The sequence below is a fragment of the Leucopleurus acutus genome (genome assembly GCF_964270905.1).
Source record: "Leucopleurus acutus genome assembly, chromosome: 4".
Lineage (NCBI taxonomy): Eukaryota > Metazoa > Chordata > Mammalia > Artiodactyla > Delphinidae > Leucopleurus > Leucopleurus acutus.
In genome coordinates this window covers 139877486-139895225 of record NC_139146.1, presented here as the reverse complement: position 1 = coordinate 139895225, position 17740 = coordinate 139877486, and the positions used below count along the sequence as shown (strand labels likewise).

Genomic DNA, 17740 nt, shown 5'->3' with positions numbered 1-17740 from the left:
TCATCCAACACTTCTCAAACAGACTGAAAGAAACTTTCAAAGTAGAGTGTGTTATAACAATCCCTTCCCCAGAGTGAGAGGGAGGTATTTGCCCAAGAGAAGAAAGATGTACCTTGCACTGCACGGAGCACCCTACACCTTATTCAAGAGGAACTTCTTTTGTCTATTGAGGGAGTAACACTAAATCCACATGCAAAGGGTAATGCTGTGTTTGTTACACAGCATTTTCAAGCCAGAACAAGGGGATTGAAATAGGGGGATGAGATACTGGCATCCAGAGCTCCTAAATAGATTTTAACCCCTTCTATTATCTTTATTAATACTGCTTTTTTAGACTGAAGTTTGAAGGGAGACAAAAGTGGAGGAAGAGCCCAAAAAAAAGGTTGTGGAGCAAAGCTATGATATGACGCTGCTCTTGCAGTCCAAAGGGCTACCTTGTTGAATACGTTTCTTCTGTTATTTAAACATCTAGGACTCAGAAATTACATTAAATTTTTGTATGTTTCAACAAGGTTTTTAATGTATTTTGTAATGTTTGTATCATACGGAATATAGCAAATGTCAAGTTAAAATGTATTGTGTTGGGCTTCCCTGGTGGCGCAGTGGTTGAGAGTCCGCCTGCCGATGCAGGGGACACGGTTTCGTGCCCCGGTCCGGGAAGATCCCACATGCCATGGAGCGGCTGGGCCCGTGAGCCATGGCCGCTGGGCCTGCGCATCCGGAGCCTGTGCTCCGCAGCGGGAGAGGCCACAGCAGTGAGAGCCCCGCGTACCGCAAAAAAAAAAAAAAAAAAAAAAAAGTATTGTGTCAAGTTTGCAAGGTAAGGAGTTAGACATAAATCTTCAGTGAGACGAACAGTTTTGTTTTGTTTTCTTAGATCCAAGGGTGTTGTGTAGGTAACATTGTTTTCATTTTTTGTAAAATATGTCATGTTTATTTACATTCTTTGGTTATGTTTATTAAAAACAGCATGATTTTGCTGTGCCTGTAATATTTTGCTACTAAAGTGTTTTTAATAACTGTAATTTAAAAGAAATATAACCAATTAATATCATAAATAGCAATGAAGAGTCCACTTTGGTTAGACTATGAGCTACAAAGGATTGAAAGATTCAGAGTTGAAGAAATAGTCCCCGTCCTCAAGGAGTTTTCAGTTGAATATGGAAAAGATAAGAAATACATCCATGACGACGTACAGAAGTAAATACGATAAATACTTCAAGTGAGGCACACAAAGCTATATGATGGAGTGGGCTTCAGCTAGGATAAAGCCATTGTTTGGAGGGTTTTGACATGAAAAGGGCGATCTAACATACACCATGCAATTAGTACTACCCCAGATGCTTTACCTGCTCTCTTTACCTGTCTCAGCCCTGAAAAGTGATCATGATTTCACCCCGAGGGATCTCAGGGAAGGGCCCTAGGACGAGGGAGGATGACTCGTGCCAAATCGGAGTGGGGCTGTTTGGGAGAATAGCTGTCTGTGTCAAGCTCTGTCGCTAACAGTATGTGCTCATCATAAAGTACCTCAAGACACAGCCGAAGGATTAGCAGTTATTCTCAGAATCCCCCCAACCCCGGGAAAATCTTGCCCCGCAGAAGCACTGCTGCCTCTGGACCAGGAGAGCGCCCCGCTCAACGGTAAGATGGCTGTTACTGCCTCAGAGGGAAACCCGTCCCTATTCCTGGGCCACTGGACAGGAGGACACTCAGCAGGCCACAGGCCTCTCTCTCCAGCCCAGGGCACTCGGGAGACTGGGCTCTTTGGTCCTTCCCTCTCACTCACGCTCGGGGTGCAGGTCAGGGAGTTACACTGAGTCCCTGTTTCAGGCAGAGAGCAAGAGAATTATTACAGGATGAATATAAACTCTACTTCCCTCCTCTACTGCTACTTCAGGTCAACTGCAGCAAACTTGTAGTTTTGCCAAAGTCTTCCCAGCCACCTTGAGCCTACACTCTGCTCACCACGATTCAGGCTGTCTGGGCATGACGTCGAGCAGAGCTTCTTAAATTATCTGTGGAAAAGGGCCAGATTTATTTTCTTTTAAAATTTATTTTCTATCACAGACTGGGAATTTGTAAAATCCAATAAGTTATTAGAACACTGAAGTAAAAATACAACTATCACAATCCCAGTTTTTAAATCAAATTCAATAGACATAGTATGTCTGCTGTTTTTTAAACCCTTAACCCTCAACTTCTGTAACTTATTTTGTACTAACAAACAGAACAGCCCAGTCTGTGGACATTTCAAGTAGGTCTGGCTAGTGGACAGCCACGTAAAATAAAGCAAGAGCCTTCTTGAGAAAGAATTCATCTTGATGCTGCTATGAAGGTATTTCATAGATGTGCTTAATAACATCTACAATCCCCTGAATTTATATAAAAGAGGTTATGCTCCATAACATGGGTGGGGCTCATTCAAGCAGTTGAAAGGCCTCAAGAGCAAAACTGGGGTTTCCATGGGGAAGAAATTCTCCCTGTAGACTGCAGCCTCAGCTCCTGCCCGAGATTTTCCAGGCTTCTGGCCTGCCCTGCAGATTTTGGGGCTTGCCAATTTCCAAAATCAGGTAACCAGTCCCTTGAATTAAGTCTAATTCATGTATATATCCTACTGGTTGTTTTTTGGTGAACCCCAAGTGATACAACTTTCTTTCCCAAATACCTCATCACCATTTTATTATAAATTTTGTTGTTTGCTGAAATATTTTATTTAGTTAATTTTAATTTTATCACTTTTGGATAGTTAACAATTCAATAAGTAAAGTTTACAGTGAAAAGGGTCACTCCTGGGAACCCTGTCCCCCAGTTACCTAGTTCCACTCCACGGAGGCTACCCATGTTACCACATTCTGTGCATCTTCAGAGATACCTATCATGTACAAGCAAATATGAATATACATCTATATTTTTTCTTCCTATACATAAGTTGTAACATAGCACACAGTTTCACACCATGCTTTTTCTTCTGAACATTATGTTTGGGAGATCATTCCATCTCAGTACCCAAAGTCTTCTTCGTTCTTTTTTCCATTGGGCAAATGTAGAAATTTCTTTAACCAACCCTCTATGATTAGGGTGAACATATAATCTATCTAAAGTGGGACCCTTCAGAGTTGAAAGGAGCACTAATAATTACACCGAGAACAGCAGGTATAAAATGGCATTGTTACAAAAAAAAAAAAACAGGTCACCTCATCTATGATGGATACTTGTTTCCAATCCTTTAATGTTATTAAATTGCAATGACTATAAGTATATACTTTTCACACATCCATATGCATCGGTAACATGAATATCTAGAAGTGGAATTGTGGGCTTTTGTGTCAATTTGACCCAACATGGGGTGCCCAAATTAAATATTTTGTCTCTGTGGGTTCTCTTTCTCTGGAGAATCCTAATACATTGGGTAAAAGGTTATGTGCACTTGAGTTTGGTAGAGATTGCCAAGTTGTCCTATTTAGAAGGATATAACAATTCACACTTCCATCAGTAGGGCATAAAGAATGTCTGTGCTATTTTTTTTTTTTTTTTTGCAGTACGCGGGCCTCTCACTGTTGTGGCCTCTCCCGTTGTGGAGCACAGGCTCCGGACGCACAGGCTCAGCAGCCATGGCTCACAGGCCCAGCCGCTCCGCGGCATGTGGGATCTTCCCGGACCGGGGCGCGAACCAGTGTCCCCTGCATCGGCAGGCGGACTCTCAACCACTGCGCCACCAGGGAAGCCCTGTGCTGATTTTTTAATAAATCTTTCCCAATTGACTTATGATGTCATCTTCACAATGTTTTAACTCCTCATATGTATGTACTAAAGTCTGTTTCTGGGTTGTTCTGTTCTACTGATCTGTCTAGTTGTGCACCTGATGTAGTTTTACACTATCCTTTAAAAATAATCTATTTTTATATTACCTTTTCAAAAATTCCTTAGAAGTTTCAACTTATTTTTCTGGATGAACTAAAGAATAATTTAACTATTATACCCCTTAAAATAGAAATTTTAATAGTAGCAGTGTTCACCATGCAAAGGTTAACTATCTCCATTTATTAGTTCTCTTTCCTGTGGTGGGTATGAATGTATGTAGGTATACATATAAAATTACCAGTAATTACAATTTTGGTCACCTCATTTATAAAAGACTTTCTTGCTTCATGCATCACTGCATTGGCAAAAACTTCCTGGACACTGTTAAATAATCTGGATAATGGGAATTCTAGATTTTAATGGATGTGTCTAATGCTTCATTAGGTTATAACAATTAACTATTTATAGCATGCTGCAGGTAAAACATATCTCCTGCCTCTATTTCTTTGTAAAGGCTGTTGTTCTTGCCCAATTTAAATGCCCCATTCTGTGTTTTCTATAGCATCCTGTGCACAGCTTCATCACAGCACTTCCTATACCTGTTCCGTTTACTAAGCTGTACATTCTTTAAAGATAGGTACCACAATTTAGTCTCATATTTGTAGAGGATGGGAGAAGAGAGGGAAGGAGGGAGGAAGAAAGGAAGGCAAGAAGGAGGAGGCAGGCACAGTGCCCGCTGATCTTACTGTACAACTTGAGAGACTGCATTCGTACACGTCATGTAAAATGCACTCCTGGAGCAGAGAAATATGATGTACACTGTGCTCCTTAGAATTCTGCAATGTGGTAGCGCTAGTGAATGGCGCACAGTAGGTGCTCAATGCCAGGTACCAGTTACAAACTCTGATTGTCAAAGATCCTAGGAGGAAATTAACAACCTTGAATGGACTGCATTCCTGAAAATGAAAAGCACATGCTAGAACTGTGATACCAATTTCAGAGATTAAATTAGGCTCATGGATGAGGTTTATTTTTCAACTCACAGTTTATGTTAGGTAAAACGGTCTCCAAACCAGATGTGAAACAGTCACTTATTCGTGTGGCTGAAAGAGTGAATTAAGTTAATTATAGTCTTTAAACGTTTGAAAATAGTCTGGGGGAAAAAACCCTACATAGTGCTCAAACTGTACTTCTAAAAATACTATTTTATTTATACTCATGTATGAAAAAAAGGGCTATACTACCATGTTTACATACATACCAATATTGGAAACAATTCAATAATGAATCACATCTAAATTTTATAAAGAATACACAAACATTAAAAAACACTGATTGGTTACAGAAAGCAGAGTGGAAGAAAAAAACATTAGCTATCATTTTCATTTCCATTAAAGAGCAGCACCCTCTGAGAAGAATCAAATCAGTTAGTAATACTCACCTACACTGCAAAATAATATATACAAAGGAAAGTTAGTGATTGTACTGATTCCATTACTTTTACTAAGCCATTTTATCTTCCTCTCAATGCAAATAAAATAATATGAAGAAAAATATGTCCTCACTATTCACAATAAAGAGTCTGCTTCCTTCTGCAGGCCTGGCATATTGTACGATAGGGAGCACTTCATGGCTCAGGTGGATCAAAGTATCATTTTGATTCTGAGCCACCGAATAGAATCTCATGCATATTTGGTGACTGGACTAACTCCATAGGAGCTGTGATAGATTGAACCATTTCTGTGGAATCCCCAGATCTCACAAATAAGAAAAGGCCCTACACAAGAAAAGATAAGAATCAATCTGTCCGTAAATTCTATCTATAGGCTCTTTCTCTAGTGTAAGGTGGAAAAAGGGGCCCTTTCTTGAGTACATGGATACAAGTGTTGTTGTGGTCTAAAGATTGCTGGATTGATACTGTCTGATATAATGAAGATAAGGTATACACAGAAACCACTGCCAGATTAAGAAACTTCCACAACTTGTCTCAATTCTTCAAATAATGGAGCAAGTTCCTTTTCTAGGCTGACAATTAGTCCTAAAACAAAGGGATTAAGAAAATTTGAACATTAGAAAAATGTTTATCAAAATGTATAATACTAAAAAAGTAAGTGAGACATAGTTCATTCTCCATTACTAAAACATACTTAAAACAAAATATTGTAATTCTAAATAAAGTAATCAAAAACCCATATTCATTATGATGTTTATTTTTATCATCTATTAACATAAATAAATGAAAATATTTATATGTATTAGAAGATGTAAAATGAATTACATATGTGCTATAATTTTGTTAGTTTTGAAAGGAAAACTTTAATTTATACCTTATTGTTTCAAAATCTGCACTGATTCAGGAATAATACACATGATTTTTACTAAAGAAAGGTATACTTTTTTCCTGAGCTAATTTTAATGAACTTTATCAAGATAGGTAGATAGCAAAGGAATAATCAAATATTTATTATATAAATTCAATAAAGCTAAGATATAAATGGGTATTTCAAATGAAAACAATAATTTTAAAGATGCTTGGTAGGAGTATAAAACATACACTGAAAGAAACAAACTAGTCTAGAAATTAGCTTCTCCTTAGTTTACCAGAGTAGAAGGCTATATATATCTTAAATACTGCTTGTTTTATGCTCAAATAAAGATCTTCCTCTGTCTCACAGAGCATTAAAAGCATCTGGGATTCTCAAGGAAATGTTCTAAGTATCAATACTAAAATACAGTTCTGCACATTATCATAATTTATAACAACTGATGATTTTATCACATGACTGATTTATCAGAACTGAGGTTTAATATACTTAAAATACTGACACCACTACCATCCTATACAATTTATGAAGTGTTTTCACATATGGTATTTTATAGCTTCAAAACATTTAGAAATGGAAGAGACCCAATAGATCATCAAATCTAAACCCCTCATTCTAAAGATGAGGAATCTAAATACAGGCTTCAGTGACATAGCTGGAAACAAAGCGGGCTCAAAGAGCTTGGAAAGAGAAAAAACAGAAAAGGAATGCATAACAGTTCTAACAGTGGTGAAAGCTGAAGGAGACAGACCTTAAAAAAATTCCACTTTAACCAAAAGAGGAAAAAAATTACAATTCAACTGAATACTGTCATTATTTTACATGAAAATAGACAGTGAAGGCTACTGGATACAATGAGATCTTACTATCCTCTTTAGAAAGTACAGCTTCCCAGTGTTCGTCCTCAAATTCTTCCACCCTAAAGAAGAATGAGTATATTCATCCTAGTCACACTCTTTAAATTCTCAATCACATTCATCTTGCCCACTACTGTTCAACATTTTATAGATTGGTCTATATGGAACTGAACTCATCCTTGATCGTTTTTACGTGTTCTGTTTGGTTATCTTCTCTACTCTTCTTTGTTTTCTTAAACTGTTGTAACGTGAGCAAGATATAGCATTCAAGAGGTGAAGATAACATTTAATTTTCCTTTCTATCTTAAACGATCACTTACCTATACACTGTCTCATTTGAACTAAAAAATAAGCGCACAAGATCGAGAAAGCAGACATTAGCTCCATTACACAGATATGAAAAACACAGTTCAGAGAAGTTACACTTCCAGAGATCAAGGAACAGACGGTAGACTGGGCCATGAATTTAGGTTTTCTTACTCTAAATCTGCTATTCCTATCATATTAGACTGCTCAGATATGGTATTATAAAGAATTAAAAGCCGTATTAAAACACACCTGTATTAGCATTGCTGCTGGCTATGAAACTCACCACCAAAGGTAAACGATTGAATTGAACCACCTAAAAAGAGAACAAGATCTAAATAATATGTTACATAGTGAAAAGGTAGTGTAATTCAGATGAAATACCTTAATCTTCCAAAAAACTTTAAATGGTCAATGTGTAAGATACTAGCCTAACATCATGGTATTACATCATGAAAACATGCAACAGTGAAAATAAGTATTTCCATAAAACAGGCTTACTGATTATCTCTTAGAGACATTAATACCACTTAGCCTGGAAAGTTTTAAGGTGGGGCTGTGTCTTCTTCATCTTTTTTTATCTTCTAAAGCCCTGCAGAGTGTCAATTACATAATAGGGGCTCAATAAATATTTGATAAGCAAATAGGTCAAAGCAGTATTTCTCAGTCATTCAAGTGGTTATAACTTAATGATCTTCTGCCTCCTCTGAACCACTATAATTTAAATTAATTTAAATTTAAATTAACTTTGAATCAACTATCTTTTTAAAAAATTTAGCTTCAACCTAATCCTTACTGGCTAAATTAAAGGTCAGATGGGCTGGTTATCTCTTGCCTAAAAGACATTAAAATATGTAACTTTTAAAATAAAAAATGTCACTTATGTAGCATCAGTAGTACATGACATACTCTGGGAAACATTGTTCTAAAGTAGAAGTGATTAATTTATTCTAAAGAAGAAAATCCAGCTGGAGGTCAAGAGATATGTAGCAACTAATTTCTTTCCCACAAATAATAACCTCATTTATTTTATATATTTCAAACCAAATGAAGGAATTAGTAGTGATAACAAATTTAAATAACTTATCATTTGACTTTCAAGGAAAATTCTGTATCTGTCACCACCACAGTTAAAAAAGTGTGGGGCTTCCCTGGTGGCGCAGTGGTTGAGAGTCCGCCTGCCGATGCAGGGGACACGGGTTCGGGCCCTGGTCTGGGAGGATCCCACATGCCGCGGAGCAACTGGGCCCGTGGGCCACAACTACTGAGCCTGCGCATCTGGAGCTTGTGCTCCGCAACGAGAGAGGTCTCAACAGTGAGAGGCCCGCGCACCGCCATGAAGAGTGGCCCCTGCTCGCTGCAACTAGAGAAAGCCCACGCGCAGAAACGAGGACCCAACACAGCCAAAAATAAATAAATAAATAAATAATTAAAAAAAAAAAAGTGTGTCATTTGAGAAATCACAGTTGTTAAATAAGCTAAGGGCACCATCTACTGGAGGTAATAGTGACCTGACTTACCCTTTTTAGGATAACATATACTTTGCTACTAAATCTTTTAATCTAATTTTCTATATTAATTAATTCCTGAAATGTGAAAAAAATTACTACAGTTTAACATAACCAATTTGAAGGTTAAGATTTTATAATTCCATCCCCTTCGAAACTAAAATTTAGAATTATAAAACAAACTACTTTATACAGAAGACATAATAATAGTTGAAATCATCAGCAAACCATTTGATAATTATGAACTTACCTGGTAGGTGTTATAGTAACAGATGATACTCTTATTTTTTGAAAGTCCAAGTTTGCTCCCTTGGTCTGTTGCGAGGGCAAAGGTAGACAAGAAACCAGGTCTCAAAGCATGCTCTGGAGCATTATCATTGGCCACTGGAAATATAAATGATTTAAGTAAAAATTATGCAGGAAATATGGTAGGGAAAAGATCTAGAGCACTTTTTTTTTAACATAAACCTGTAAAAAATGGAGCACAATGGTTATACTTCACAATACTGAAAATCATATTACTAACTGGGTCTCATCAATTTAGGTGGGAAAAACCACTCAGCCAGAAGTTAAGTGATCATAACTAAGGGAAGAAATGCTGGTTCTCACAATTTTTTAAAATTTTCAAATGAATACTAATTGTTTCCATTTTCTTAATATCTAACTTAAAACACAGATTATGATTATCAGTACAATTAATAAATTGAATGTTTTGGTTAACTGAGAGCAAAGCTAGAATAGTAAAAAAAAAAAAAAGCTTCAAAAACCTTTGCTCTTATAAAACCCACAGAAGTATCTTTTGTAGATGATAATAATTCTACAACTGGCCATGTGTTTTAAGTTTCTTTCACTCATTAAAAGGTCTAAGTGGAGTTAGTTGTACCAGTAAGTGCTGAGCTTAAGGCTTTTAACACAGCGATCCTCAGAAAGAACATGAGAACTGGAAAATCTCTGAGATTACTTTCTTCAAAGCCCTCATTACAGAACTGAGAAAAGGTAAGTGACTTGCCCATGGCTACCTATGTTCTATGCTGGGTTAGAAAGCACACTGGATCACACATCAGGAGATGATGGGTTCTTTGCCTATCTTGTCACTGACGCATGTGCAACTTTGGACTGACAATGTATTCTTTGTGCTTGACCATTTTCATTTATAAAATGAAAGAACTAAATTAGCTAATTTCTAAACTTTCTTTCAATTCTAAAGTCTGAAATTATCTGACATATATGATAACCCCAGGTGGAAAATAAATTGTAAACAAAATATGCAGAACATTATTTACTCTTTCTGTGACATATATACTTTTAAAAAAAAGGTAAAACTCAGGCAAAAAGAAATCTTTTTCTTTCTTTTTTTTTTTTTCCTTAGGTTAACCAGTTCTTCTTTAAGCAAAAATTATTGTTAGATTCTGGTAAACTAAAGTAATTGTGAAGTTAAAAGTTTTTCAAAATCTTACTTCCAGTAAGGAAGCAGAACAAGAAAGAGTAAACAAAACAACAAATTTATGTTAATTCAAATGTATGGATGTTTATCCTAAAACTACTAGCAATACTGATAAAAAACATATATTGAGGGAGTCTGTGTGTATAATATATCTAGCTGCATATATGCCCACTCTCATCACTTAGATTTACTAATCATTTACATAAAATGTCTTTAATGGGAAACTGGGTTTGTGATGAATCCATGCTTAAACTCTGGACGATATCGTGATACATTTGATATATAATAAGTTACTTAAGATTCCAACCCAGCCTTCAACACACAAAAGCAAACATTTCCTCCCAAACTAAGACCATCTCCTGAATGTATTGAAATGGGTTATTTTATGCTTGCCTTCTATACTACTCAGATATAAATACATTTTTATTCAAAAGCAAACAGGACACTGGCATGTAATTGCTCCATTTTACCTTTAATGACAGGCACTCCATCTCTATCTGACACAACAATAGCATGGAGTCCCTCAACACTAGAAAGAAAACAAAAAGTTAAAATATTATAAAACATTTTCTCAAAATACGTACCTTCAAAGTCATAATGGTAATTTTCATGTATTATTTCTGAAAAACCATGGGAACTCAATTATTGATATAAGCTCCTATAACATGTTTGCCAAAACTCTTCCACCATAACAAGCAAAAAGAGACACAGTTGCCTTCACACAACTTATAATCTAAAAGGAGAGCAGCTATCATTCAGATCACCTCATGCAAATATAAAACTACAACTTGGGAAGTGCCATTAAGAGATATGTGGGGATACGTAAGCCTATAAAAGGGGGGTTGATTCCGACAGGTGGGTCAGGGAAGGCTTCCTTGAGGAAGTGGTATCTCAGCTGAGATGCTATGGTACTAAGAAAAGAGGGGCAGAAAGATCATTGTAAGCTGAGGGAACAGGACAGAAAGAATGGAGGTCATACAGCAATCCTTTCAGCCACGCCTACACAAAAAGTAAGCAGAATGGTTAAGTCTACAGCTGTGAAGTTAGAAAGACCTGGTTTCCAGTTCAGAGTCTGGTGCTTCCTGTTTAAGCTACCTTGCGTCAGTTACAAAACCTCTATCTAAGTCTCAGTTAATCTGAAAGTGGGGATAAGTGTACTTATTTGGCTACTGTGAAATTTAAAAAATAATGCATGTAAAGCAGAGGGTGGTTGGTACATAATTAACATTCAAAAATATTAATTAACATCAATGTTGTCACCTGTGCACAATGAGAATGACATAATTTATCCATGCAGTTTAAATACTAAATTATTAGTGAGAATCCCTAGAGCACAAAAATGTTAAAAATTATAATGGGGAAACATCCTCAAACTTTCATCATTTACAAAGGACCTATAGCCCCTTAAGTATAACACAAAGCCTACAGTCCTGTAACTACAGGCACACCTCACTTTACTGGGCTGCACTTTACTGAGCTTTGATAACCCTGCACCGAGCAGGTCTATGGGCACCATTTTCCCAACAGTATGTGCTCACTTTGTGCTTCTGTGTCACATTTTGATAATTCTCACAGTATTTCAAACTTTTTCATTATTACCATATTTGCTGTGGTTATCTGTGATAAATGATCTTTGATGTTACTATTGTAATTATTTTGGGGTGCCACAAACCATGTCCATACAAGATGGTGAACTTATCTGATGAATGCTGTGTATTGTGACTGCTCCACTGACTGGCAGCTTCCCCACCTCTCTCCCTATTCCCTGTGACATAACAATATCGAAATTAGGCCAGTTAGTAACCCTACGATAGCCTCTAAGTGTTATAGTGAAAGGAAGAGTCACACATCTCTCATTTAAGTCAAAATCTAGAAATTTGATAATTAAAATTGCTTTGGTCAGTTCCAGCTTGGATGGTCATTTTTATGGCCATGCCCTACTGTGCACAGCTGAGGCTACTGGTACTGCTGATCATTAGGCTGAGAACAGAATCGGCAGCTTGTCTTTACAGTTGCCAGTACTAGGAGGGAGACAGTAAAAATGAATCTAAGTATCATATTAACATAAAGTCAATGCTAACAAATAACACTTCAGTAGTGATTTCTTTCTGAGTAGAGAAGAATATAGATAAATCAAAACTAGAAGATAATACTAATTTCAACTGCTCTGTAATCAGAGTAAAGACACAAGCCTAGGCAAACCACACAAACCAATTTAGGCAAAAATCCAAACAAGTGTTTTTTTTTTCTTTCCCCACCTATGTAAATTGACATCTAAAACCTTTTTAACATCAAACAGATTCGGAGAATAAGAAATAAAAAAAAAAAAAAGGATCTCACTACATATTCTGCTATACTAATTCAAAGGTTATTCAATTCTTCTGGAATGTGAGAATGGATGTCTCAATATATTCCTCTCTTTCAAGCCCTTAACTCTAAGGTATCATTTTACATTAAACTAAATGTGAATTTTAATTCAACTAAAGTGACAAAGTCCTTTGAATCAGTAAAATACCTAAAAGGAAGTCACTGTCCTCAACACAAGAGCCTAATTTACAAAATAGTACATCAAATGGACTGTGGGTAGGTAGAAGAAAGCCTTGTGATTTTTCCAAGTATGAGCTGCTAAGTCTAGCATTTTCCAGTAGACTCAGCAATTAGGTCTTACAAGCAATGTGAAAAATAAAGGCAAATTCTTAGGTTTTTTCCCCCGTGAAATTACTCCAACTACGTCAAAGTATAATCCAGTAAATCGCTATGAAAGAACTCTATAAAGTGGCAAGAAATCTGGGTTCTAGCCCTCTGGCATTCACTAGCTGTTTAACCTCAGACAAGTCATGTAACTTCTCTAAGGGCTCATGTTGTTTATCTGCAAACTCAAAGCACATCACTTGTGCTACATAAGATTATGTTAGGTATTTGAAAGTGCTGAATAATAGCATAATACACATATATTAGTCTAAGGTAAACAGAAACAAAATACTACATAAAATTAACATATGTTAAGCAGATTTATTTACTAACAAATTAGTAATTTTTTACCTTGGTAATTTTTTGTACAGGAATCGTTTTAGGTCCTGAAAGAGAATATAAAAAATCGTATTATAATAATAATGCCTTGTACTGGTTCTCTAGACACCGTCCTATCCACATCTCAGGTAACTTAAGTATTCATTCATAACCATTCTTGCTTGTGTTCTTTCTCTTTCTGATTTTGATGCTTTAACTAGCTGTGTGATTTCCAACAAGTTAACTAACCTTTTTCTCTAAGCCTCAGTTTCATTATTTGTTGAGTAGGGATAATTATAGAACCTACATCATAAGATTGTTATTGAACTTTATCGATACGATGCATATAAAGTGATTAGCATATCCAGAAGTGGAAACACAAATACATATTAGCAGTAATATTAGATCATACTTTTCATACTATTGTACATCTTCTTGTTGCTAACTTTGTGTTCACTTGAGAATATATTATGAACATCTTTCCATATCCACAGACTTTCTAACATCACTTTAACAGTCTTGGGTAAGTTGACAAGCTTCTCTGAAACTCAGTTTCCTCGCATGGCTAAAGACAAACCACAATGTGTGTCAAGTGTTTAGCATGGAACACAATTACGACTAAAGAAACAGAAGACTACATTGTCTCATTACATTCTCTCATCTGGGGAGTTTCATTGACAATCCCGGCATCAATCATGAGCTCTACATAGGTAAATCAGACTGTTTTGGCCCTTTAATCCCTACTATTCTCCAAACCTGGACGTTCACTTTATTTCATGTTATCACCATCAGCTTACCTTTGCACACACTATCACAAAGCTCAACTCATCACTTTTCATCCGAAATCCAGATTTCCCCAATCTCTTCTTGTTTCCACTAATGGCACTACCAATCCCTGTTACTTACTCAGCTTTGAAACATAAAGTAATATTTAACCCAAAACTCACATGTATCACTTTAAAATTCACTTGTGAAGCCAAATGTTTTTAAACTGGTGTTCTTCTCTCCTTTCCAAATGATGTTACAGTTTAGGTTCAGTTTACTGTTTATGACTTACACTGGCCTCCCAATTGGTATGACGGTCTACCATTTCTACCCCACACATTTCTACACAATGCCGATAATCGTATTATTCTCCTTCTCTAAATCTATAGTTGCAGTGATTCTCAACCCTGGCTATGGAAAACACCTGGAGAGCATAAAAATAACTCTGATGCCTGGTTTGGAGGGGCTCCCCACAATATTCCCTGTGCAGCCAAGATCAAGAATCAATGTTTGAATGGCTCTCCACTGTTTACCAAATTATGTACAAATTCTGTAGACATCTGAGGCTCCCTACAATATGGTCTACAACTAATTTTACAGTCCTGCTTCCTACCACTCCCTCATACACTTCCTCAGCCGCAGCTGAAATGGACTATTCACAGCTCCTCCACATACATCTTTTCCTTTCCTATCTCTAACTTTGCCTATGCTATTTGTTCTACTAGTAATACCTTCTCGGCCTTTAAAAAAAAAAAATTGCTACTCATCATTTAGAGCTAATCTCAACCACCAAATACTCCAAACCAGCTTTCCTGATAAAGACAAACCGAGGCAATCCCTCTCTCCTTTGAATTTTTACACAATGTATGCACATGTATGATCACTTGCTTACTATATATTTTTTTTAACTTTAGAAACCCTTAAGGAAAGAAATCATACCTTAGTCATCTTTATTTCTCTCACAGCCCTTACTACAGAAATCTTTTCAAGGGAGATGCTGAAAAGAATTTAGTGATTTGATTATGCCTGGAGAATAAGGCCTCAAAAATATAATGGAAGACACCCAAAAATGGAGTGATAAAGGCATAAAAAGTTGCTAACTGTTGAAAAACATAATCTTGCAACCTAAACAGAAAAATCCGATTCATATTGCTGTTGAATGACCATTTAGTGTGCTGGTTAAGAGCACGGGCTCTGGAGCCAGTCTGCCTGGGTTGCTATCTTGACTCCACAACTTCCTAGTTGTGTAACCTGAGGAAGTCACTTGATCTTTCTGTGCCTTAGCACCCTCATCTATAACACAGGGATGATAATAATAGTGCCTACCGCATAAAAGTTACTGTAAGAATTAAATGAGTGTATGTTCAAGGTTCCAAAGAATGTTTAGCATGTATGTCAGCAAAATAACAGTATGTAAACTATAAACAAACACAGACGTTAACAGTATTAATTACCTGCTGTTTCTAGGAGTGAAGTTCTCTAAATTTAGAATTTTGCTTGTATTGCTGTGCTAAAGAGGTGTTGGTTATAAATCATCTGCAATTGCTACAATAAGCTCAGAGAAACGTAACACTTACTGGAAAAAGATTCAGAGCAACAAACCATCATTTAGAAATCGAAATGGTAGATATGCAGAGCTTCTCTCATGCCCGCAGAACTGGGGCGTGGGAAAAAAAAAATCTTCTCAACCTCAGGCACCTTAGAGTCCTCCAAGCCCATTCCAGGCAGAAACTCGGGACCCCGCAAACTACTCAAATTAATCTCTCACTTCGGATCCTAGAGAAAATAATGAAGTGGAGGGAAGCGCTAAAACGAAACAAATTTGTACTTGGGAAGCGCTACCTCTCCCCGCCCACTCTCTCCTTCCTCTTGTGTAAACTCACATCCGCCATGATGAACCCCTTCCTCTCGCAGGATCAGTCTCCACGCCTGAAAAAGAAACTCCTGATGACTCTCCTCTCACCACTTCCTCGCCCTCCCCACCTCCAACCCAATACGCGGGGTCAGCTTTCCTCAGGGTCAGACAAGGATCCGCGACTCCAGGGCTCGTGACAGGGAGGCTGAAGGCACTCGGAGTTTCCACATACCCAGACGGGTAACCGAGATGCCTGACCTCAGCCCACTTCACCCTCTCACACCCAAAACTCAGGCCTAAGGGGGAGGCGAAAGGGGCGTCCTCTCTTCCGTCTCACCGCCCGCGCCACCTGCGGGCCCAAGCCTAACACCGAGCAAACTGGCTCCAGTTACCTGGGTTTCTGGGCTGCCCGGTTCCCTGAGCTGTCACTTCAGACGACAGCTACTGACACAGGTTCCTCTAAAAGCCGCTGTCACGTGATTTGTAGCCGCCTCCGTGCTCCAGGAAGCACTTCCCAGACCTCCGACCCCGGGGACGCCGGATTTCCGGGGAGGTGCTTCGGCAAAAGGGAGCGCGCAGCCGCGCGATGCGCCCAGCCCGACCCTGCCCCGCAACCCGGGGGCTGCTTCCTGCGCCTGCACAGAGACCCGGACGTCGCGACCTCGGCTGTCGGATCGAGATTCCTAAGAGATCGCTGAGCCGTGAAGACCCCTGGAAAACGCAAGCAAGAAGACGTTTTTGTTTGGAGAGGGTGGAAAAATCTCATTAGTTTTTTTAGGGCCCGTTATCTTAAAACCTCTTCTTGTAGATGGAGAAATTTGAAGGGGTGCTGTTACACGCTGAACAGCAAACACCAGATTGCCCGTGATTAGAAGTCCCAGGTCCATAGGTTTCTGACCCCAATTTACTAGTCTCTTTTGGCTTTCCCATGGGTGCTACCCACGTACTGTGACTCAAGGCCCAGTCTAGATTGAATCGAGGATCCATGAGCTTTCTGGAGATGAGTTATGTGTGTACCTCAAGCCTCTACATATGCAGACATTGAACAACTTTCTTTCATTGGCTCTTGACTTAGAAGGCTATACCTTTAAGGACTGCCTACATTACTTTTTGTTTGGTGCATTGCTTGTGTGCACATTTAAGGAAAACCTACAGTAGGTGGTAGGAAAATGAGGTCTATGGGAACTTGTATTCGACTGATTGTCAACTCCAATCCCAAAAAGTAGAAGTGCAAAAGGAACCATAGTCCAAGACGTGGTGAAGAGATACTTATTTCCTAGTTATCCTTAGGAGGACGAAATGGTAAACTACAAAGCTCCCAGCTGTTACAAATGACCTCCTTGTCATTACAAGTGAACTTGACAGTTCCATAGCAACTGACGTCATTGAAGATCACTTCCTTTTCCTTCCTTTCATTTCTTAGCTTCTAGGACACTGCACTTATTTTAGCTCCTCACCCACTCTAGCCTCCTGTTAAATGAAGGCATTTAAAGCTTGTCTTTCATTCCTCTGCTGTTTTTCCCTTTCCACAGTGTCCTGATAATGTGAGTCCTAAATCTGCACTTTTCATCTGAGTTCTACATTCACATTTTCAGCTGCTTGTTGGATGTTGAATATTTGTACACATATGTCTGTCAGTTCTAACTCAAAGGCTCTAAAAATGCCAGTAAACCTGTTTCCTGATCTATGTCCATGTTGGTTCCAAGATTCCATCAGGTATCATGTTTGCTCTCTTTCCTTCCTCATGTTCTTTTCTTCCTTAACAATGCTTTTTTACATCTAGATTTTTTCAGTTCTTCAAACCATTATTCCATTCTGCAAGACTGTATCAATAGCCACTTAACAATGGCCAGTTAAACCTTTCTAAAATA

The 17740-nt window shown here is 37.9% G+C and overlaps 1 protein-coding gene across 3 annotated transcripts; it reads right to left on the bottom strand.

The window, feature by feature from the left end:
• Positions 1-4669: 4669 nt before the first annotated feature.
• Positions 4670-16346, bottom strand: LAMTOR3 (late endosomal/lysosomal adaptor, MAPK and MTOR activator 3). Of its 3 annotated transcripts, XM_082838680.1 has the most exons (8): positions 16262-16346; positions 15898-15943; positions 13283-13317; positions 10711-10769; positions 9047-9180; positions 7541-7604; positions 6992-7044; positions 4670-5839 (listed from the first exon to the last, which is right to left on the bottom strand). In XM_082838680.1, exons 2-8 carry the CDS (start codon positions 15904-15906, stop codon positions 5834-5836), a joined length of 360 nt encoding a protein of 119 aa, XP_082694806.1. In that variant the 5' UTR covers positions 15907-15943; positions 16262-16346; the 3' UTR covers positions 4670-5833. The 3 variants fall into 3 exon arrangements, with proteins under 3 accessions (XP_082694806.1, XP_082694805.1, XP_082694804.1); XM_082838679.1 differs by lacking the exon at positions 6992-7044; XM_082838678.1 differs by lacking the exon at positions 4670-5839 and having other exon boundaries at positions 6146-7044.
• Positions 16347-17740: the final 1394 nt, after the last annotated feature.